General features: G+C 40.2%; 2 protein-coding genes and 1 non-coding gene across 3 annotated transcripts; 2 read left to right on the top strand and 1 right to left on the bottom strand.

Annotated features, from left to right (window-relative positions):
* Nucleotides 1–337: 337 nt before the first annotated feature.
* On the bottom strand, nucleotides 338–14,943 carry LOC143887352 (Transducin/WD40 repeat-like superfamily protein). Its single transcript, XM_077391452.1, has 8 exons — nucleotides 14,560–14,943; nucleotides 14,156–14,258; nucleotides 12,822–12,929; nucleotides 12,608–12,717; nucleotides 12,342–12,449; nucleotides 12,212–12,257; nucleotides 4,919–5,050; nucleotides 338–647 (listed from the first exon to the last, which is right to left on the bottom strand). The coding sequence occupies exons 1-8, from the start codon at nucleotides 14,766–14,768 to the stop codon at nucleotides 564–566; spliced, it is 900 nt and encodes a 299-aa protein (XP_077247567.1). The 5' UTR covers nucleotides 14,769–14,943; the 3' UTR covers nucleotides 338–563.
* On the top strand, nucleotides 3,821–3,923 carry LOC143889007 (U6 spliceosomal RNA). Its single transcript, XR_013254634.1, has one exon. It is a non-coding gene; the product is annotated as a U6 spliceosomal RNA (small nuclear RNA).
* A 2,925-nt stretch (nucleotides 14,944–17,868) lies between the features above and the next one.
* Nucleotides 17,869–18,231, top strand: LOC143888804 (egg cell-secreted protein 1.4-like). Its single transcript, XM_077393203.1, has one exon. It carries the CDS (start codon nucleotides 17,869–17,871, stop codon nucleotides 18,229–18,231), a length of 363 nt encoding a protein of 120 aa, XP_077249318.1.
* The last annotated feature ends 6,778 nt before the right edge of the window (nucleotides 18,232–25,009 follow it).

Genomic DNA, 25,009 nt, shown 5'->3' with positions numbered 1-25,009 from the left:
AGGTCACATTTTAAACCTGAAGATAGCTCTCCTCACTCACCGCCCTCCCAAATCTCTCTCTCAGTCTCTCATCAGCCCTCTTTACCTCTCTCTCACCTTTGGTAAGCAAGTATTCCATGAATTATTTCTCGTGTTTGCCAGACATGGCCCAAGTTTCACATTCAGCAGACTAATCACTCAAAAATCCCCAGCAGATAAAGATCGGACGATGGTGATTAGAGGGGTTCACCACCTTAGTGTAGGCACTGTGGCCTAACCAAGCATGTTGTGGGCCTACTAACCACCAGAGTCTGATCATATGATAGACATAACAAGGAGAAATAAATAAGATGTTCAATGTATGTAATACACTTCATATCATCCCTCATTTCTAATTAGTTATATAATTTTTTAACTGAATTTGTGAAAATAATGATGTGTTTGTGGTTAAGATCAAACAAAGGTAGAACCTCATGCATATATACTTACACTTTACAAACTACAAACATATGAATGGATATTGATGCATGCATCAAAATCAAAGGGTTTCCAAACCAAAAGCTGATACCATAATTTGCATGGGCTCATGTTTTCCAGACGCGAATGGTGCCGTCAACAGAGGATGTTATCATGCAACTGTCTTGTGGGTGATAACTCACACTAGTTACCTGCCAACAAAACAATCAGAAATGCTTATATTCTTTTTCCCACACCAGCAGCTTCACATTTAAATCTATACATCTCCATAAAAAAAAAAGGGAAATATCAGAAAAGTAGAAGAAATTCCAAACATGTCATGGAACCTACCATCAAATCAAAACCAATGAATGAACCTATCATCTCATTTTTGCCTTGTTTTTAAAAACCATTCATAAATTAGTTTAGTACTTTCCATTCTATTTCTTCTCTGTTCAACTGGTTACTGGACTGCCATCAATTTCCCAATCGCTAATTTCTAGTGTAGATTTACAAAATAGTATAAGCACAGGAGAACACAGGCGCAGAGTAATCTATAATCGTCTTTGTCCAACATGGTATGATACAATTTGTCATTCTGCTTTGCAGTGAACAGTCACTACTCAGTACATTTAATCTAAAATCAGTATTTAGTTGACTTTAGTTATTAAGAAACCATTAAAGGATATTTAAATAATAACAACTTTGCAAAGCAGTACCCAAAGAAGTTTTGAATTCCGATGTTTGTGACCATACAATGAATAATGAATAGGGAAATAATTAGCAATTGACATAGAGATACTAAGCACCACTCTTTCTTGCCCCAATACCCTTTTTGTCAGAGGCATCCGTAACAATGACTCATTCACCCCATCAGTTCTCACTAACAAAAGACCCCCAGCTCACAGATATGTGATCCTCTAAACAATCACAATGAATGAAGGAAAAGTTCAACATGCCAGAAAATTCCTTGGAACTGAGTTTGATGCCAAATGAAGGACCAAACCATGTGTGCTACATTACGGCAGTAATAAGTATTTTTTGACCTAAAGAAAGCGCGCACACACACAGTGCAGTTTCAACCATGGCCTAAAACAGGAACAGGTCAAAGTCCGAGTATTTGGTTCGACTCAAGCCAGGCAATGACTTGTGTAGAATGGAGTACCAAAAGATAGGGACCCACCCTCCACTTAAGATTCAAAAGACCGCTCAGAGTCTGTGTCCAAACAAGATTACAGAAATCATGATTCTTACATGTAATCATTTGCCCAATTCCCTCATATTTCATGTATTTAAGAATTTCCCAACAAATTACCCTGTCTATTCCATAGGCAAGTTTTAGAACATTTTAAAGGTTAAGCATCAATTTCCATCCATTCATCAAATCAATATACAAGAAGCTCTTAAAGGAAGATCCATTAATAACATTGGGTAATTGATGAATGGATGTGAATTATAAAGGAAGATACATTAATAACATTGGGTAATTGACAACATAACAACCACTTAAGAAGGGCAACATTATAAATGTTTTTTTTAAACGATAAACGATTTTATCAAGTATCACGAACAGCACGCACATAAAAAATCAAATTAGACAGGGCAGAGGTTGCCCCAGAACAACGAATCCCTGCTCACACCACTCTTCGCAAGCAAATCAGCTAGCTCATTTGCACTGCAAGGTACACTAGAAAAAGAATAAGAATTTCTGTCATGTAAATTACAAATCTTGTTAATTATTTCTGCTATCCACCACAGTCCAATTAGAGTATTCTTTGCCCAAGACATTTGCCGAGTCTCCTTCCAACAGCAGTTTGCCATCAAGTTTGTTAGTGAAAATCTTTAGGCTGGAAAAGGGCAAAAACATCCACCTCATATGAGTCTTTCCATTCGATTGGAACCGAGAAAGATGTTGCCAAAATAATCATGAAAAGGAGGACCCATTCCTCACAAAATAGTCTATAAAGACTCAATAAGCATGGAAAAAACACACTCCCCAACCACCAAAAACATTCCCAAAACCTTGTCCCATCCACCCTTTCCATCCTAAACTTAATGGAAGAAGTAAACATTTTTCTTTGAATGGCAACGATTGATTAGAAAAGGGGTAAAAGCCCGCGGACTGAGGAGGTCAATACAAGCCATAAAAGAAAAAGAAAAGATACAACAAATGGACAGCACTGCTGATAGCTGCTGTCTGAGATCTTCTTTGTTGCCCTTTCTCTCATATTACATCCCTTTCACTCCCTTTTATTAAGAGATTTGAAGCTGAGGCACACACCATCAGGTGAGACTTGTCCAATACATTGTTATTACGTTCATTGACCTGATTTTTGCTGGCTATATCCCTTGGATCAGCCACTCATTCACCTAGATTTACGTTGAGACTTTTCTACCATAGATAAGTGATTATTGGGCCCCAGCATTTTATCATTTCATTTTATTTTCAGATTGCAGATAGACTGTGTTGATTGCTGCCCTATTTTATAGATCCGATTCCATAGGATGAAAACTGTGTTGCATGTTTTGTTTGGGTTGAATTAACTAGATGACTTATCTTTAAGGTCAACTTGCATGTGAAAACCCTAGCTAAGAATTGATCTAATTTCTGAATGTTCAATCATATTTGGACTGGTAATATTGGCTTTAATTGAAAATTTAGACTCACAGGCACAGCACTCCTAAAGTTCTCCTAAAAATCCGAGAACCCTATGTTTGCATCAATTACAAATGTTATAATATTATATCAAATATTTTGTATTTTTATTAAAAATTTAGAAAAAAAACATTACATTTTAAGAAAAACTAACAAAATCAAAGCATGTGCAGATTTAGCCATGCCTTGTTATACATAAAATTTATATTGTATTTTCTAACTATTTTCTATTTTTTATATTTTTAAATAAAATATTAAAAATTATTTTAAACATAAAAAATATCTTCCTTTGCCATTTAGTGCATTATTAGGTAGAGGGATTCTAGACTGAAGGGCACCCTTGCAAAAATGAGGTGAAAGGGTGCCCCATAGGCTGCAGGTCACCATCTTGCATTTAATGATGTCTAGAAAGTCAAATGGGATAGTGACGTGCAGCCAATAAGGGCGCCATTTCACCCCATTTTTACAAGGGCGCCCTTCAGTCAAGAATCCCTCTATTAGGTATACTATACTATTATAGTTTATATAATTATATTATATATATAAATGAATTGTATGTGAAATGTGGTGTGTATATAATCTATAAATATTTATATGAATTACATGTGAAATGTGATATTTACTGAATTATCTGACATGCGAGACAACTCATGTCACTAAGTGTTCGATCCTTTTTTTTTTGGGGAAGGCACATGCCAAGTGTTCGATGCTTTTAAGTCATTATCGGTCGTCTCTTCGGAGACATCCGATAAAATTGGAACGATACAGAGAAGATTAGCACGGCCCCTGCGCAAGGATGACACGCACAAATCGAGAAATGATCCAAATTTTCAATTTAAAAAAAAAATAAAAAAAAATTATCGGTCGTTTTCTTGCGTATTTGATTGCTTGAGTGTGTATTTGTTCTTATTGTAGCATTTCTTGAAGGTTCATCGTAAATGTTCATTATTTTATAGGATTTCTACTTAAATTTCCATATGAACCAGCATGTTTCCATGTCTGTCACGACCAAATCGCATACGGAAACCGAGACATGAAACCTTATCCCCCCCTGTTGCTGCACAATATGAGTTTATGTAAGAGGAAGCCTCAACAAAAGCAACATGCCTTTATAAGTAGATCGTTCCAGTAGTAGGGTCCAAGTGCTAATACCCCTTAAGTAAGCTATTGTTGCCAAGAAAGGCACATTGAACACATTGAATGGATTTGTGATAAATTTGTTAGCACTACAGTAAGTCAAATTCAGATGGCAAGCACACCCAAACATCATAAGTCAGATAAATTGAATGCTGAATGGACCTTCTATTACAAGGAATTTAAATAAATGAGCTTAGGTGATTAGCAACACAAGAATCACTTAAGAAGGGAAATGTTGTACATGTAATACACAATAATGAAAGAATAGATTGGGAAGGCGTATCTCCCTTAACAAAAGTGCTGTAGAAAAATGGAGAATAGGATCTAAACAACTAAACAGAGATCATGACCTTGGGTAGAAACAGTGAGGAAAGACTTGATAGCTAGGTACATAACAGAGAACATGACCTTGGATAGGATAGAATGGAAGAAAATGATCCATGTAGAAGAACCCAACTAGAGCCAGGATTAGAGCCGGGTAGATTCCTTTCACCTAATTCATGAAATTTTTCTAAACGATTCATTTAGCCGACCCCAACTAGTTTGGGACAAAGGCTTTGTTGAGTTGAGTTGAGTTAAGGATCTAAACAACTAAGAGGATCCGAGAAAAATCTTTCATTCACTGCAAATTATAATATGCCCATGTATTTTCATTTCAATGAATACGACGGGGAGAGAAGAAAATTTTACCACTGAGGCATGAGCTCGAAAACTTGAAACCACGGATGCATCCACCAGGTCCCAGAAATAAATATGTCCATCCTCGGAGCCACTTGTGACATGGGCATCAGTGTTGGTAAGGCAACAATCCATCTTGTAAGACTGCTTGGAAGCAAAAAAATAAATCTCATGATTAACAATGGACGAAAATTCGTCCAGGAAATTAAAAAAAGATAAGATTTTGGACATGATAACAAAAAACAGTGATAGGGTGTGCACAATAAGAAACTGTATGACAATAAAAAAAATGAAACATCAAATGCCTAGCAGCTTGAGATAATGTCCCAATTATCAATCGAAAAAATATTATAAAGCTTTCACAAATTAAAAAAAGTTGAAGAATATGGTGATTGTATTTAAAGCACAAAGGTCCTTACCTTTCCATGAAACCAGGGATAAATCTAACAAGCCAAAAGAAATTATTGACTTTTATCATAGAAGTGGGAGGTGGGGGTCATTTGCAAGTTGGATATGGAGAAAGCTTATGAAAGGGTGTAATGGAGTTGTTTGGATTACATGATTGGTATACTGGATTTGGTGATTGATGGCATAATTGGCATAAGTGGCTGAGCAGATGCATGTGTTTGTCTTGGTGCTCTGTATTGATCAACAGATTTCCCTTTGTATTTTTTTCAAACTTCTAGAGGGCTCTGCCAAGGTGATCCTTTGTCTCCCTTCTCTTGACCACTCCGTGGTCTCATTGAAGGTTTTAGGGCGAGTCTGACTAGGACAAAGATAACACATGCAGTGTGTTGATGATACTTTGTTGTTTAGTAGTGCTGAGGAGGAGAAAAATAAGAATCATAAGGTTGTTCTTTGATGTTATGCGGCGGTTTTAGGGCAAATAATTAAGCTCTCCAAATCTATGTTATGGGTGTTCATTTTAGTTTGGAAGATTGCAATCGTTTCACCAAAAATGATTGGGTGTAGGGAGAAATCCATCCCAAATTCTTATATTGGGTTTCCACTTCGTGTTGGTCATCAGTCTAAAATTCTTTGGGACCCAATCATCGAAAGGGTGGAAAGAAGGTTTTCTCCTTTGATGAAAAAATTTCTCTTTCTAGGATGTCGGATTTTAAATCGGTGCTTGCCAATATTCCTTTGTAATACATTTCTCTCTTTGGATGCCTAATAGGTGTGATTGACAAAATCAACCATCATCAAAGGAATTTTTTGTGGATAATTATGAAAGAAGGAAATATCATCTGGCCAGTTGGGTCGAGGCTTGTCCCATTAAGGCGAAGGGTGGGCTTGGAATTAGAATCTTCAAGGGATGGATAGCATATTACATGGCAAATGATTATGGAGATTTGGAGAGGAAAGCAATGATCTTTGGAGAGCGGCGATTGAGAATAAGTATGATTCTAGCTTTGGAGGTTGGACTTCTATTGATGAGTTCAGTTTTTAGGGTATCACAGTTTGGAGAGACATCATGAGATTGTTAGTTAAATTCCAGAAAGGGGTTTGTCTAAGAGTTGGCAACAAGGGGGGAGAATTCGGTTTTAGCTTGACCCTTGGAATGGGGTGGATTCGGTTAGGGATGACTTTCCGAGACTTTTAGGTTGGCTTCAGTGAGCGGGACTAGTGAGAGGCCCTCTGACAAGCAGGAGGGCCAATTGGCCCAGAAAGTGCAGTTTCATAGATGTTTTTTCTATAGAGAGATGGGCTTGGTTGATGCATCTATGACAAAGCTTGACTCTGTCTATATCAAAAGATTAGGTGAGGATCGAGGATAGGAGGATGTGGTGTTGAACTTCGGATGAAGTTTTAAGTACAGTCTTAATTGAGGATAGAGGTTGTACCTTATGGAGTCTTGCTTTGCTTGCCACTATGTATCCTTTGGAAATAAAGGAATAATAGATTATTTCAGCGATCTTCAATGAGAGTCTATTTCATCCAGCAGCATATCTTTTCCACCATACATTGAGTCGTCGTCCATCTTTTTTTTGAATGGTCAAAGATTTCATTAAAAGAGACCGAGATGGTCAAAAGCAAAGAACAAAGAGGGAAAATACAACGCAGCTATATACGAGCAAATAGCAAAGAAAGCAAAAGACAAAGCTCAAGGCAGAAGGAAATCGAATTGCTCCAAAGCCTCCAAGAGAACCCCGGCCCTTGCAAGCTTATCCGCCTCACCATTGGCCGATCTCCTAATATGGCGATAGGATATAAGAGAGCTGCCCACAATGTCTTTTATCTCATTAAAAAGGTCCGCGAAACGCCAAGGGAAAATATGAGAGCCGGACAACCAACGAATAGCATTGAGTGAGTCCCTTCCACCACCACTCGATTAAGATCTTCCCCCACTAAAAACTTCACTCCTTAGAGAAACGCGCGAACATCCGCCTCACTAGAATCGGCGACTCCAATAGGACCCACAAAGGCCCACCTCACCACTCCCTTTGCATCCCTTTGCACGCCCCCATTCCCGTCGGGCCCGGGTTTCCAAGACATGATCCATCAAAATTAAACTTGAGGAATCGCCTCTCCGGAGACTCCCAAGCCTGAATGATAGAAGGTCTCAACTCAGAGCTAAAGCATACCTCCCTCCACCCATTCCACAAATCATAGGCGGAAACAAAGTTAAAATTAGGGAGGGATTTAGCCCAAAAAACAGTTAGCGCCATCACCTTGGTGGATAAGCAAGAAACACTTTTAACATGACCCTTAAAGATTCTTGCATTCCTCTCTTTCCACAACACCCAAATGACAACGAGGAAAGAGATATTCCACAATATCTTACCTATTTCTGCCAATGGGCCAATTCCCAACCGTCCAGCGCCTCCAAGTGGTGCTTGGGGAAAACCCAAGAAATTCCAAATCTCGCCAAGATGCTGCACCAAACCTCCCTAGCAACCTTACAATGATGAAAAGATGGTTGATCGATTCCCTATCTAGACCGCAGAGAGCACAATGATCTACAATCATCATCTTCCTCGCCCTTAAGAAATCCATCGTCTGAATACACTCCCGAATAGCAGCCCAACCAAAAACACCAACTCTTGGAGGAACAAGGATAGACCAAACTCTAGCGATTCCAGGAGATGCAGGGCAAGGCACGAGATGATGGTAGAAAGATTTGGCAAAGAACTCCCCCGAAGAATCCCAGATCCATACCCTTACAACGGAACCATCCCGCTTAATGTAAAAGCCCTCTAATATCTCAAACATCCTGGACACCGAATGGAGCTCCCTGTCAAAGAAATTTCGTCTGAAAGAAGGTAGCCAAACAATCATGTCCGCTCTCTGAATAAATAAGTCCTTGACTAAAGCCTCCTTAGAAGAAGTAACCACAAACAAATCTGGAAATAGTTCCTTCAAAGGGATGGGAGAGCACCACCTATCGAGCCAGAACCTAACTCAGCCACCAAAATGAACTCTAAATCTTGTACCAACACGGAACAAATGAAGATGACTCAAAATATCTCGCCATAGAATGCGGCCCTTCTATCTGAAACGGTCCTCTGATTCCCAATGCCCCACTTTCGACCCGTATTTGCTATCAATAACCTTCGCCTAGAGCAAAAACACTTCCTCCCCGTATCTCCATAACCACTTACCCAACAAAGACTGATTCACTTCGTTTATCTTCCTGATCCCTAGACCACCCGCCTTCAAGGGTTTACAGACATTCTTCCATCCCACTAAGGATATGCCTTTCTTCTCATCACAGTCACCCCACAAAAATCTTCTCTGAATTTTTTCTATTCTCTTAGAAATAATGACAGTGCATTTGAATAGGGATAGCTGATAGATGGGGATGTTTGCCGGAACCGCCTTGATAAGAGTCAATCTTCCGCCTCTTGAAACAAGGTTTCTCTTCCACGAATCCAATCTCATTTCCACCCTTTCTACAATTGGATCCCAACTGGATTTCTTTGGCCTGCCCACTCCCAAAAACAACCCCAAGTAAGATGAGGGAAGATGGTCTAACTTACATCCCATGATGCCTGCAAGCCCTAGGGAAACCTCCGGGTCCAAATGCAGCCCAAATAGCTTCGACTTGTGAAAGTTGGTCTAGGTGCACTCCAAATTGAGTAGTCGTCCTTGTTTTCTACAATATCTCAAAGTTGTTCATTCGCCGTTCTTGAGATGAGGCACAAAGGAGGAGGATTTTGGTGAATAAACCTTCTCCTAGGTGCCCCACCCCTCTATCTTCCTAGTTCCTTAAGTTGAACTTTGATGGTTCTAGCTTGGGAAACCCAGGCCGATTGGTATTGGAGTCTGCTCTGCAGTGATGCGAGTGAGGTTCGGTGGGCATATTCTAAGCCAATCAAGGATTATAATGAGGTTGAGATGCAGTATTTGTTGGTGTGGATTCAGCTCGAGGACCAGGAACTCTTGGACTTCTTCATCGTGAAAGGTGATTCGCTTAATGCAATTCATTGGGTGAGGGATGGTGTTAGATACCCTTGAAGATTTGCGGATGCTATTAGAGGGACATTTTAGAAAGGCTTGAGGGCACTTCGTGGCATTCCAACACGATTGACACTTTGCAAGGATGATTATTTGGCTTGTTCCAGGGTGGATAGATTAGCCTGAGACTTGATTTTCTCCCTCCTCGAGGTTTGTTTGTTGCTTATTTCTCTCTTTTTTTACCGGCTTGTTTCTGACCAACTCAATTGTTGACCTTTGCTCATTTTCTAATAAATTGTTGGCATTCAAAAAATGCTAAAAAAATTATCATGTAGTGTGATGCTACATCTACCAGTGGTGAGGTGCTGACATATTAGTAAAGTCTCTATTTCATCTAGCAGGATATCTTTTCCACCATGCATTGGGCAGTTGTCCCTGTTTTCTACAATATTTGAGAGTCGGTTATTCAACGGTCTTGGGATGAGGCATGAAGGAGTAGGATTTTGGCAGATAAACCTTCTCCTAGGTGCCCCACGCCCCTATCTTCTCGGTTACTTGAGTTGAACTATGATGGTTCTAGCTTGGGAAACCTAGGCCGACTCGTATTGGGGGTCTGCTCCATAGTGATGTGAGTGAGGTTCAATGGGCTTATTCTAAGCCAATCTAGGAGACTAATGAGGCTGAAGTTAAGGCTTTGCTGGTGGGGATTCAGCTCGTGGATCATGATCTCTTTGACTTCCTCATCGTGGAAGGTGATTTGCTTAATGTCATTCATTGTGAGAAATGGTGTTAGATATCCTTGGAGATTTGCAGATGTATTAAGGATATTTTAGATAGGCTTGAGGGACACTCCATGGCCTTGCAACACGTTTGGTGCTTTGCAAGGATAATCATTTAGCTCATTCCGGGGTGGATAGATTAACATGATACTTTTGATTTTCTCCCTCAAGTTTTTTTTGCTGCTTGTTTTTTTTTTCCCGGGCTTGTTTCCAACCATCTCGATTGTTGGACTTTGCTCCTTTTCTAATAAATTGTTGGCATTCAAAAACTATAGGATTCATTTCATAGAAAAGTGGCAAAGTTTACGGCCGGCCGGTGTTGTGATGTTGGCATGTTAGTAAGGTCTCTTGTTCTTGGGTGCGATGCTTTAGAAAAACGATGATTTGTGATTGCATGGAATGAACTATTGCTAGAAATTTTTAGCATGGTTTTCATTTGATTATATTTCTTTTGCTAGAATTTTTTGCATCAAGCTAGTAGAATAGTAAGTTTTTTTTAATGGCATGCATTGTTAAAGTTTGTCGAGATAGGATAGGGACGAGGTATTTTAGTGGAAGCTTGTTTAAGGAGGGTTTTGAACGATGAGGAGATACATTTATTTTTTTGGTAGGACAGGTTAATGCACACAATAGAGGTTAAGGATTGTAATCTGCGGAAGTGGTGTCCATTAGGAGTCATTCCAATGAGATCTTGCTACAAGTATCTAGTGGAGAGCAGTGTGGTTGTAACACCCATTTGTGAACTATCTCACGTCAACTTAATGCTTCGTTTGTGTGCAAATCTTAATAATATTTAAACTAGTCGCCATCTACATATCAAAGGGTTGAGGCAGATCGAAAACTTTTGCATCATGCTCGCGGCTTCAAAAAAATCGGCGGATCACATTCACATATACTATCCTTTTGTGGCGAGGCTTTGTTCTTCTATTATTGCACTATTCGCATGGTGTGGAACTTACTTTTTAATTTCGTTCTGATGGGCATTTTGTTTTGCTCACTGGAATGGAACGTTCTGGTGTTTCGTCCATTCCGGTGTTCCATTCAAGAAAAGATGCTACAATCGGTTGAAATTTTTTAATAGTTAAAAAATTCAAAAGAAAAATATAAGAACCACCACATCCACCAAATTTAATAAAATGATACTTGAAACATCTATCATATGAATGAAACCCAATTAATATCAAATTCAATGGAAAACATCAATAACACTCACAATTCATCATGCCAAATGCCAATTATAAATTAAGCATGGGCAATGATATTTTCACTCCCCATACAGTAAGCATTCGCTCCCCTTTTAACGTGATTTGACGTCAAAAAGCGCTAATGAGGGGAGCGAATGCGTACCGCAAGAGGAGTGAAAATATCATCGCCCTTAAGGGTAGGGTCTTAGGGAAGAAATGAGTCCTGAATAAGTAAAAAAATAAGGGGTTTTCATGAGTTTTTAGCCCTCACATTCGTTTGGGAGGGTTTAAAGACATCAAATGCCTGCCAAACGAACATAAAGCAGTCACTAAAAGAGGTAAAAAGGGAAAACCTTAAAAATTTGCGGCAAAAAATTGAATCTGAAAACTGCCTCGAAATTCCGCACAATTTTGTCTAGAACAGGATGTTTCGCCCTATTTCGTGCATTCCAGACCAAATAGACCTAGATTGGACCAGAACATAATGAAACTGACAGAATTTCTGGGCAGTACATTTTGTTTTGCCTTTTGTACTTTTGTTCCATTTTCCGGAACGGAACGGTATCAATAACAAGGGTGTGGAGTGTGGACTATGTCGGCTTCATTGATGCTTTGTCAAAAGAATGGTCTAATGATCCATTCACAATCATAGGCCTAATTATGTCAGTGGGTTTGCTTATTCGCTGACTTGTGGTCTATTTAGCAAGAAAGAAACAATATCTCCAGAAATAATAGGCAAGAAGTGTTTGGAGGTAAAAAAAGGATTATATGGTGGGCGTAGGTTCACAAGGAGACGTCGAGTAAAGATTGTATGGAGTGAGGAAAAGATGAATAAATGCTAACAAATAAACTCATATGGAGCACATACCATGCAATAATGAAAAAATACTGCCACTATATCATAAAGATCTAGAACTGTGGTAACTCGGTAAGTACATTCTAACCTTGCAAGTATGACCCTTATATTCTTGAAGCAGTTCCCCGGTAGACCTGCCATAAGAATCCACATAGATGGAGAAACAGCAAAAGAAAATCTGTAGTCGCTATATAAGATAAGAAGGTATAGGATATTACCTGTCTAAAAGACGTAGAGTAGAATCCAAGCAACTTGCTAATACGCAATTGCCATCATTTGACATTGAAATGCAGTTCACAGGCTGCCCCAAGTCATCAGAAAGTTCTCTAGTTTATGGCAACAAAAAGTTATCATCAGAAGAAATGCCTTTGAAATTCATTAAATTTACAGAGTATTTAAGTTAGAGAAAGGACAGACTACAATCTCTCAAATGAAGAATGAAATAGAATTCAGTATACTCCATAGATACTATGATGTTACATACCTACCAATACGGATGTCAAATGTGCGAACAGTTCCATCAACACTTCCGGCAAGAATTTCAGTTTTTGTCAAACAAACAGACATCACGCTATCCAAAAAAGTATCTATGATCTGCAACATCAACCACAAGAATTAAAACAAAGTCAAGAACTCATAATAAACTTAGGACTCCTACAGTTTAAATTTGGGCTATTGAAACAAAAATGTCAAGTCACCTGTATTGGCTCAGTGCTGTGGGACCTACAGTCCCATGCGCGCACTGAACGATCATACCCTGCTGATACTACCACGGATCCATACTCATTGAACTTCACGGAATTAACCTGAAAATGTTAATATATCAAGAGTTCTTAGGTTGCGTGTAGGCTGCTCCAAACAAGTAAATAACATGCATGTGAACTGCTTTAATGATGTATGCTTAGCTGCGAACAATTATGTTACCAATTGTGCCAGTTATTATATACTTTGTTACCAATGTTTTGTACCAGAACTCCTATGCACGGAACACATTAATTCACTCAAACAATTGTTGATAAAATGTGGATGGAAACTGTAATGTAAGAACACATGGAACAGAGTTGCAAAAAAGCGGAAAAGGAAAAAGAACCTATCTAACTGATCGGATCCAATTTAACTAAAATTGGTTGATCTTAATCTGCAAAAAACAACCTATACTGAGTGACCATTTTATCATTGGCTGGCTTCCAAACAATTATGAGTACGGAAGGTGCATCAGCAAACTGGAAAAAAAGTTGTGGTTTAGTCAACCTCTCCATTTTAAGAAACCAAATTGGAAACAGAAGGATACTCATGGAACGGCATTAGATGGATTATATCAGGTGCTGGTTTCCTGTGGACTCTTGTAGATGTTTTTGATGTAGTATTGGATAAATTATAAGGCTTTCAGGTGCAGTCAAGTCAAGTTCGAAGATAGGCCTGTGTGGAGGTAGAAACATGAGCAAAGGAAATGGAAACCAGTGAATCTCATTAGAGTTGTTTGGGTTGATTCTGAAATGTAGCACTAGTATATTTCTGTTCTGATCCTGATCATCTTGTCGGGACTTTTCTTTCTTTTGCCACACAATAAAATTTTGACACTAAAAAAAAACCAAGTTGGAGTTTTAGGATGTCTACATTCTGATGGTTTTTAGTTGACACTTCCTTTGTAGGACTTAGCAATTGAACCAAATATAAGATTTTAGCCCTTGCAAGAGAAAATAGCATCTGTGGGCCACCCAGTCTAGAACATTGACTCCAAAGGGTGACCAGCAGATGTACATGACAAATGTACAATTACTTCAAATCATTACAAGAAAAAATGTTAGAGCAATATAGAGGTGGAATGTAGAAACTATTTTGTCTCTCATGAAAGTACTTGTCTGAAACATTAGTTAAATCCAGTCATCTACAGAGCATTACCTAAGAAAAAGAGTCAATTTACGAACTACTTTACAATAAAACAAACCAAAGTGGAATTCTGTCAAGAAAAAGAGTCTATTTCAATGAAAGTGCTAGTACTAACGCTGGTTAACGTAGAAGAGAAACGAACCTCGCTATCATGACCGCGGAATTTTCGAATAACACGTCCAGTTGATACATCCCAATAAAAGATTTGTCGATCACCACCGCAAGAACATAATTTGGAGTTGTCACTACAATAGATATATCCATGTTAGTAATTGGAGATCAAGTCCATGCTTAATTGAAACAGCACATACTTGTACACTACATTATACCCAAATGTCCATGTGATTAATAAAAAAGAAAATGAAATTTTAGAAATAAAAAATAAAAAAATCATGCGGATAGAAAACCCAATTGGATCTATTTTGGGGAAAGGGATTTTCCCTCTAAAAAGACAAAAAAAATGTAAAATTAATTTCATAGAGAGAGAGAGAGAGAGAGAGAGAGAGAGAGAGAGAGAGAGAGAGAGAGAGAGTAGAGTAATATTACTGGGTGACGTGGACGTCTCGGACCTCACGGCCATGGCCTTTGTAGGTTTTGACATGAATGCCGCGGTGGGGATTCCAAAGACGGAGGGTTCGATCTTTGCCGCAACTCAGACAGTAGTTTCCGTCTGCGTTGAAACGGGTGGCGAGGACTGCACCCTCGTGCCCTCGCAGCACGTTTGACTCCTTCCTCGGTACCTCCCTCCCGCTCATCCCCTCCTATTCTTCTTTTTTCATGGATTTGAAGCTCAACTCTTTGTTATGTAGCGAGTAAGGAGAGGGAAATGATGAGAGGGCAAAAGGGAGAACGGAGAGATGTCTCACAAGTCACAAAGAGGTAGAATGGGTGAGTTTATCAGCCCCTCCCCTTAAAATATTAGGATATACTTGTTTAGTCGGAATTTTGTGCTAATGGGCCTGGTTAGGGTTAGGGTTAGGGTTAGAGTTAGACCCGACCCGGTTGGACCCCGGCAAGAGTTGCACCCCTAATCACTGGCATTGCATGCCCTTGTTCAACCATTTCCTTCAAATACAATTTATTATTATTATTGTTATTTTTGCGTAGGTAAGCAGTAAGCTGGGATCAAACCTCTTACCTCAAGGCTGAAGATCAGTCTTTTACCAATTGAGCTAGAGGCTAGGGCCTCTTTCAAGTGCAATGTTTTTGGATTTTTTTTAAGAGGTATAAGTATAATGTGGCTATGGAAGGTAGTGGAAGATGGGGCATTTAGATTGGAAGATGAGAACTTTTGAAATTATTTTGGGGAGAAGTGAGGAACCACCACCACCACATAATTGGCTATGTGGATGGGCAGATTGGTTTCTTCACAATCCTCACCCTTAGCCTTTGGATCATCAATGGATTGAATAGATGGTTGAGATTGACTTTCTTGGATGCATCATGAGGGGAGAGAGGTCTCTGACCCACAATGATTGAGAGGGAGGGTTTATTGAGAAAATCAACGTGTAAAATAGGGGTGCAACTCGGGTCGGGTTGAACCCAATTTTTTGCCGGGTTGGGTTGGGTTGGGTTGGGTTTTCTGAAATCCGGGTGGGGTTCGTGTTGGGGTGTCGGGAACCCGACCCGAAACCCGACTTGTATTTTTAAAATATTTTTAAACTAATTAAATATACTAAAAATAAAAGTTGCAAATTTGCCTTTCTGATTTTTCCTCTAAAAAATTTTGATTTTCTATTTTACTTTGAATATTACCTAAAAAGCCAAAATTCAAAAAACTAAAAAGGAATGATATTTTCCCCTCTGACGCATAAAATCCCCCCTTGAATTTACTTTTTCCTTAAGTTTTCAAGGCAAATAGAAATGTTAGCCTTAAGGGGATGAATTTATCCTGGAGCAGTGAACCATTATCACAAATAAAACCCAAAGGGGGTGAATTTATCTTGGAACAGTGAACCATTATTACAAAAACCGACCTGATTTGAAAATCGGGTCGGGTTCGGGTCGAGGAAATGGTTCCACGGGTCTGGTCGGGTTGAACCCAATCGGGTTGGGGTCGGATCGGGTTCGGGTTGAGGAAATGGCTCCTCGGGTTCGGTTCGGGTTGACCTCAACCCAACCCGACCCAAGTTGCACCCCAAGTGTAAAATCCGATCCAATCATGCACAAAGAAATAGAAAGATGCAAAGACACATGTTTGATAATAAAAGAGGCTTATAGTCGCTCCCCCTACGTGCATAGTCATTGGGAATGTCAATTTGCAGACTTATTCCTCGAAGGATCACCCCAATGGTGCTTGATTGTGTTTGGACCATGGTGAGCCACACATCTTGATTTTGATGCTTTTGAATGTGGCATCACCCTCCCAATTGTTATTAGACCTGGCAAAATCGACCCGTGCCCGCGGGTCGACCCAACCCACCCGCAAATTTGCGGGCACGGGTCGGAGTTTTAGTGACCTGTCAAAATTGAACCACGGGTCACCCAACCCGCAAAAACATGGGTTGGGTCAGGTCAACCCGTGGGTACCCACGGGTCACCCAACCCACCCAGCCCGTTTGCCAGGTCTAATTGTTATAGCCGCTTCCTGCGCGCGGATTCAGTTGGGCACTTGGATCTTGATGGATTGCCTTGATCGCTCGTGTTTGGCCCCGTTGGGCCACGCCTCAATTTGAAAATTCTTTGCCCATCCAGGCCCCAACCAACAAACACTGAAATGATCTTCGCTAGATGTTGATTCGGAAGCTCCAAACTTGTAGATTGCCCGATTTGCCTTTTATTAAGAAATTGGGTACCGATTGTCATCTAAATTCTTCGTGCATTTTTTGGGGCTTGGTATCATGATTCCAAATCCATCGGACGGTTTGATTACTCTGCCTTGATGATTGATTATAGCTAGCGGGTTCGTCCTTTATCAGGTCCTGAGCCCACCAGATGCCCTGATTGCTCTTGATATATTTTGTCCAGCCTATTAATTGGAAGCTAGGCCTGAAAAATACTCTACTCTCTTGTTATATTACCTGTGAACTCTTTAGTGGGCCCACCACTTTGTTATGTTTAATTTATTAGAGAATATCAGATCTGACCATTGGTTGGATGTGTGCTAGATTAGGTTGTTTGGATAGATTAACAACTAAGCTAGATTTAGTAGTAAGTTTCTCTACTAAATCTAGCTAATATATCCAAACTACCTAATCTAGGGATGATCGGCCTCAAGTTAATAGGTCACGTATCTAGAGTCATCTAGGATGACCTCTAACCCTGTAATCTATAGAGGGTTTTTTTTTATAATGTGCCATTCCTCAATAGATCGGAAGGTTAGGAAAATCCATCTGGTGATGATTTTTGGGGCACCACATGTCTAAGTTGTGGCTTAGCAAATAAATGGTATGTATGATAATCCTATTGAGGTGGAACTAATGGCAGAGGGCCAGACGACTTGTGTCGGTAAGATCAATGGACCCGATCACATCTGTGGGCACATGTAGGGCCCAAAGGATCCTCAGGAAAGAACCTACACTAAAGTGGCCTCGATCTCTAGTGTATTATTTTGTTCGTGGAGAGATATTAGGTTCTTTATTGGCGTTAATAGAGTTTAATTAGCTAAACGAAGCTAATCCATTCATCTCCCTTCCGTTATTAACAACTAATCACAAAATCTGTTCGTCTCCCTTAAACGCACCTTATGATAATTAATCCTCCATAAACACATAATCATCACGTTTTCACCTCTCCCTATATATATCCCCACCCTCCTTACAGTCTTCTTCACCTTTCGTTTTTCATCTCTCTCTCAACATGGGTCTCCTAAAGCTGTCTCTCGTAGTGGCTCTTTCATGCCTTCTGGCTTCAGCCATGGCGCGAGATCTCCCCTTTAAGCCGAGCCATGACCTCGAAGCAAGGCTTCAAGGCTTAGGAGGCTTCACAGAGTGTTGGACTGCGCTCTTCGAACTGCGTTCTTGCTCCAACGAGATTGTTCTCTTCTTCCTAAATGGAGAGTCTTATCTTGGACAGGATTGTTGCCGAGCCATCCGTGTAATAACGCGCCAATGCTGGCCATCCATGCTAGCTTCCATCGGCTTCACGGCCCAAGAAGGTGACATACTCAGAGGCTATTGCGACGCTTCGGGTCCACCAGATTCGTCCGGCTCGCCGCCGCCATCTTCACCGGGTCCAGCTTCAGCTGGCGTGGTTGTTTTGGAGGAGCTAGTCGTATAGAAATGAGATATTTTAAGTTTGGGTGTTGGGTACATTGTTACTATGTGTTGCTAGATTTATTATGGCTTCTATGTGTGTTTAGTGTTTTCTTTGTCATTTTAGGTTTGGTCTAGCCTTACTATACTTGTCGTTGGCTCTTTTCTCTCTCTTTTATTTCGTGCTTTTGGAAGATATTTACTGGTTTACATGCTGTAGTCGCAGTTCATATATGTACATAGCTACTTGTTTCTATGTACTCTCTGTCTCTCTCTCTCTCACACACACACACAGAGACACACATCCTATTGCTCTTACTATATTTTCGAAAGGAAGCTGATAATAATGGCCCCAAGTTTGACATTGTCACTTCTCCTACCGTTGTCTGTTAAATATTGTTTGTTGGAACTGTAACAATCACATAGATAACATACCATTTTTTAATTATTTAGAAACTTAAGCAAAGAATATGGGATTTGCTAGGGACCTGAAGGCATTTCGCGGAATCGCTGTTGCAATGGAGTGCCGCCACCTCAGATGAATTAAATGGATAAGAAAAAATTCGAGCCTATGTGGCTGCACTCTCATGCAACAGCGATTCCGCGAAATGCCTTTAGTCATTATATGTTTGTCCTTCTTTGGGACTTTCTTTATGCTTTTGGGCTTCCCATTCAAAGTATTTGAGCTTCCCTCCAAAAGGACTAAAGTCATGAGAAAACTTTAGTCCCAGATGGAAAGTGTGAGAGGATGAGAGTGGCCATATATATACTTTCACTCTCTTAGCCTTGTGAATGAGTAAGAAGTCATGGGGATTATACGCACACGGATCGCTCACTTGGGTCCGGCGGGCTTTTGGTCTTACCACACACGCGCGCAGCCAGGGCCGGCTCAGTATATTTAATTTTTGTTTAAACTCTTTGTTACCGTTTAAGATTCCATATCGACATGGTTTAGCGGCCATTTAGGAAACGTCTCACGCATTAGATGGTGCGACGTTTCTCTAATACGTGCCTCTTGGTTTTCTATAAGACCGGATTTAGAGATAATAGAAAGGCATCCTTAGTGGAAAAACCTTTCTGATTCTCTTTCTTCTCTACGTCTCTTTCTATTTCTGGAATTTCTGGTTTTCCCTAAGATTATCTGATTAAGGCTTTCTGGCACATATAAGAGAGTTTGATAGGCATCCGGGCTGCGTGAGTGCACACCCCTGGAGCAAGAGTTGTTGTATCCTGGAGACATACGTCGTGAAGCCAATTTGCACCGTTGATTTGTCATAGTGGGGGTGAGATTTGTCTTAAGGACAGCGAAGATCCTTCGTGTCTCAACTCGATAAGTGATCTAACGACTTTGTTTATTTGCTTACCTTTAATTCTTGCAGTGAATAACTATTGTAGATTTTTTATTCCAAAGTTGCGAGATTAAAGGGTTACAAGGCAATCTTCAATCCTAAATTACAGATTTGCATATCGATTTTTCTAGCAGAACCCCCTCAGGTTGGGGTCGGGTTCGGGTTCGGGTTGAGAAAATGGCTCCTCGGGTTGGGTTCGGGTTGGCCTCAACCCAACCCAACCCAACCCGACCCGAGTTGCACCCCTAATGTAAAATCCGATCCAATCATGCACAAAGAAATAAAAAGATGCAAAGACACATGTTTGATAATCAGGGAGGCTTATAGTCGCTCCCCCTACGTGCATAGTCATTGGGAATGTCAATTTGCAGACTTATTCCTTGACGGATTACCCCCAATGATGCTTGATTGTGTTTGGACCATGGTGAGCCACACATCTAGATTTTGATGGTTTTGAATGTGGCATCACCCTCCCAATTGTTATAGCCGCTTCCTGCGGATTCAGTTGGGTACTTGGATCTAGTTGGGTACTTGGATCTTGATGGATTGCCTTGATCGCTCTTGATCATGTTTGGCCCCGTTGGGCCACACCTCAATTTGAAAATTCTTTGCCCATCCAGGCCCCAACCAACAAACAATGAAATGATCTTCGCTAGATGTTGATTCGGAAGCTCCAAATTAACTTGTAGATTGCCCGATTTGCCTTTTATTAAGAAATTGGGTACATCTTGCACTTCCGATTGCCATCTAAATTTTTTATTCATCTTTTGGGCTTGGTATCATGATTCCAAATCCATCGGACGGTTTGATTACTCTGCCTTGATGATTGATTATAGCTAGCGGGTTCGTGCTTTATCAGGTCCTGAGCCCGCCAGATGCCCTGATTGCTCTTGATATATTTTGTCCAGCCTATTAATTGAAAGGTGGCCTGAAAAATAACTCTACTCTCTTGTTGTATTGCCTATGAACTCTTTAGTGGGCCCACCACTCTGTTATGTTTAACTTACTAGGAAAAATGGACCCAAATATAGTTCAAATAGTACAAAATGAAGTGGCAATCTAATATTGGATTTGATTAAAAGGAACAACTACCTAGGATCTATTCATATAATAGGGAAAATAGTATTACTTTACTTTTTACCGAAATTTTCATCAGAAACCGAAACGTCCACATTTCCAAGACGATCAAAACTTAAATTGAAATTTAAAATCTTGCTCTAAAGCATGGTTTGAAATTTCGACCGAAATCCAAATCCGGTCAACCCGAAATGGTATGAAATTTCTAACGAAATTTCGTTTTGCCTCGAAATTTTGTTCCGAAATTTAACCGAATTTTCAAAATTTCGATCGAAATTTCATTTCCCCCCAAAATCCCGTTCCGAAATTTAAGGAATATCACAAAAAAATATGGATTTTATCCCTTATTTAATATTATCCCAAAATTTCGGCCAAAATTACTGAAATTTTGACCGAGTTAAAGTACATTTTAAATTGATTTTTATGGATTTCGGGGATTTCGCCAGAAATCCGACTAAATCAATGAACGACTATTTTTCTCGTATAGAATTTTGACCGAAGTTTGGGTAATTTCGGCTGAAATTTCGGGATAATATTAAATAATTATTAATATTATTTAATATGATCCTAGCCCTCCAATCGATATAGGCTGATCCTAGCCTCCAATCAATAGAGGTTTCCATAATTGTTGTTCATCTTCAGTAATTATTAATATTAGTTAATATTATCCTCGCCCTCCAATCGATATAGGCTGATCCTAGCCCTTAAATCGATAGAGGTTTCCATAATTGTTGTTCCTCTTGAGGTGCTCAGAATCCGTCAATATTTTGCAAGTATCCTGCATGAGTAATATAAAGTAGTTGTTTCGTCATTGTCATATGTCTCTGCCTCTTCTTGGTATTTTTTTTTTGTAATTGTCATAGACAGGTACCCGTGTTGGTACTTTTTGTATGTAGATTACTATTTTACCCTAAAGAAAGTAGTTAATATCATAACTTATTATGAAAGTGAATAAGTATATTATAGTGTGGACCCCGATCCCGAGGACGAGTGAGCGAGGGACACGAGATCCCGCGTCAATCCTTTAAGATCTCCACAATGTGAAGGAGAGCTCTACCAAGGAACTCTCGAAATGATGCCACTCACAGCATGGGTGACGATACAAATGAGATACCTCTCGATTCAAGGACTGGCCCGGAACCAAGATGTACCTATAACAAAGAAGAGTCGCCATCCAGGGAAGTAGGCCCTGGATCCCATGAAATACTCTGTTGCAACGGATAACCAGAGATACAAAAGTCCGTGCCTGATGACGAATGGGGAAGGTGTTAAGCGCCCCCAATTCGCCCAAGTGCAAGCACCTGGTCTCTTATGCCATTTTTAATTAATTTTGAAAAGTTTTGGGCTAAAATCATGTGAAATGGGAACGAGCATCCCCGAGAAAACGTCTATCTAAGCATGCATGACCCGGGGATGGGCAAAAGAAAATAAACATCCAAATCCTAACTCACCGCATCTAATCCTAACTCATCACATCTAGAAAAGCAGTAACATCCACACGCACAGCTACAGCTAAGCAGATAATCAAGATAAGATGAATAAATGCTACAACTAAGCAGGTGAGAGGACAGATAAGCACAGCTGTAAACTACCAAAGCAATAGAATAAACATACTAGCATGAGAGCCTATGTAAGAGATAATGCTAAGGAAATAATAATCAATCTCATGCTAGGAGAGTAAACAAGCTAACAGTAACACATAAGAAGTCAAAGATAAACACACAATGAGCTAAAAGATACAGGGAAAGAAATGAATCAGAAAATCAACGGTACATGAGGACCGAGAATACCAGGGAGAAGAAAAGGGAGCGTACGATAGGCTCAGGGAGCGATTCTAATGAATCAAGCTCAGCGATCCTGATCCCCTAAAGATCGGATAAGTCTCACGATCGTCATAGCCTATCGTTGGGCTCAGCGAGGACAATCCCTGTGAAGGGGCCACGCTACGTCGTCGCCCGTCCCAAAACCCGATAAAACGTCGGAAAGCCGATAAAACCAGCAAACCATGATCAAAATCGAAAATGAAATGAAAAGAAGGCTCCGAGTGACCTGGCAATCACCATCCTTGCCCATTTTGGTTTTTGTATTTTTGAGAAAGCTTGAAAGATATTTTTGGATGCTGAAATGATTTTTTTCAAGGATTTAAATGATTTTATTGAAAAGTTTGACTGAACTTGGGATGACGATCCCAAGCTGCCTACGTACCCTGTGAAAAGGGATCAAGCCAACGTAGTTCGAAACAGCTTTTCGAAATACGCTTTGAGTGTTTTTTGATGTTTTTTTGTTGTTTTTGTTATTTGATTTTTATGTATTTTTATCCCTTTTGATTGAAAGGGGGTTTTGGCTCAAGAGGTTGCCGTCTGTCATCGCCGAAACCCGACAAAGTGTTCCTGTAATCGAGAGAATCCTGAAGCTCGAAAAGGATCTCGAGGAACGCAAGGAGAATGACTCTGAATGAAGAAGAAACTCGAGGGAACGCCCCTATAATCGATGGAATCCCGAAGTTCGAGTAGGATCCTTAGAAACGAGAGGAGAGTGAACCTGAAGAAGAAGAAACCCCGAACCCTGTCAAAAATAACGATCATGAATAAGAGGAAACCCCTAAGGCCCATGAGAAATGATGAGATAAGAAAAGAGGCATAAAGGGGGCAAATGGGTGGCTCAAGAAACATTCCGTCATAGCCATAACCCAACGGGAACTCCGAAAGTCGAATGAAATCACGAGAACCGATGTAAGTCTCCAGAAGGAATCTCGAAAACGCAGGTAAGGTAACTCGACAATCCACATCTATTTTTCCTTCGAGCAGACGCAATAAAAGAAATTCTAAATGGATAGACCTAAGGTTCGAAGCGAAAATCATTTACCGAGCTCAAAACCACTCGGCAACACCATAAAAACAACAAGGGAAATCATTTGAGGGATAGGCGGAGTATAAATTTCTAGACAGATGAATACAAAGTTTTCGTTAAGAATCACTTGACGGATCAGATCATAGCGATCCTATCAACCTGGCGATAAGTGAAAATTTGCGGACCTTGTAATAAACTGTGGCCAGTTGAAGTTGAGTGGTCTGCGCAAAATTCCACAATGGGCTAGCCAAGCTTACCAATTTCTGAAGTAAAGTCCTCTTTCAAAGAATAAGACCAAGTGAAAATTATTTGCTGTAAAAGCCCCATTAAGAATCCTTTGCATTTATTTTACAAAACAGTAGGTATATAACGTGTGGATCTTTTTAAGCTTTACAGGGCAATAGGCATAGTTATACATGATTCATTTGAAAATCTAACAGAACCTTAGAAATTTCACGCCAAGTCGCTTGTCATTTTGCAATCCTCACTAAGAGAAAACACACAATCCAATGTAAATTGGGATTATAGATCCTACTCTATGTTAGTTGGTGCGGATTATGTGTCAAACATGACCTAAAGGAAGAGTGGCAGCATTACCTGAATTATTGGGGAAGGATAAGTAATGAACCAGAAAGAGGCTTTGAGGCTGGACCAGATCAAGAAAGACGACCACTACCAGCTAGATGGAGATGGGTAAAGGGCCTAATCTCTGCTTCAGCGATCCAATCTGTTTTCTTCTCTGACTGCGCTCTCTTACGATTCTTTAAAGCCTTTGAAAATGGTGGGATCAAATGACCCAATTTCTTCTACCCAAAGCAATGCCCAGACCTCAAACCCTTCTTCTCTTTGACCGGAAAAGGAAAAGGAGACGGAGTTGCCGGGAGGAGAGTTGCCGGAATCAAGGGTGGTCACCGAAGTTGCAGGTTTTGACCAGGGAAACAAATGATGGAGGCGGATCGGTGGTGAAATGGTTGAACCTAAAGGTTGGAGGTAGCTGAAATAGGGTTTGATGGGGTGGATAAATGGCTGATGTTAAAAAACAGGGGATGAGGTGGGTTTTGGAGTGGCTGCAAATGGGGGAAATCCAAGTGGGTTTGATGGAAATTAGGGATTCCAATAATGGCTGAGAAAAGAAATGAGATGGGTTTGATCCTGGAGGTGGAGGTTGCTGACGGTGGTGGGATGGCCGGAGGTGGAGATGGAGGTGGATGACGGTGGTGGAGAATGGTGGTGGAGAATGGAGCTCGAGCTCCCTCCATCTTCTCTCTCTCTCTCTCTCTCTCTCTCTCTCTCTCTCTCTCTGTTTTTGGTGGCTGCCCCTCTTCGGCTCCCCTGTTGGGAGAAGACCCCATGAAGAAACCCTCCTCCCTCCTTTTCTTGCTAATGAAGAAAAGCCTCCCTAAAACCCTAGTTCGTTGCTTTTTTATAAGTGAGAGGGTGCTGATTTCAGCACCCTCAATCTTTGGTAATTACACCCATTTTTCTTCTCTTTTTCACTCTTGATTTAATACACATGAGAATTGATAT

This window comes from Tasmannia lanceolata, unplaced genomic scaffold (genome assembly GCF_043159265.1).
Source record: "Tasmannia lanceolata isolate RefF3 unplaced genomic scaffold, GAP_Taslan_0.1 ptg000012l, whole genome shotgun sequence".
Classification (NCBI taxonomy): domain Eukaryota; kingdom Viridiplantae; phylum Streptophyta; class Magnoliopsida; order Canellales; family Winteraceae; genus Tasmannia; species Tasmannia lanceolata.
This window is presented reverse-complemented; position numbering and strand designations above follow the sequence as displayed.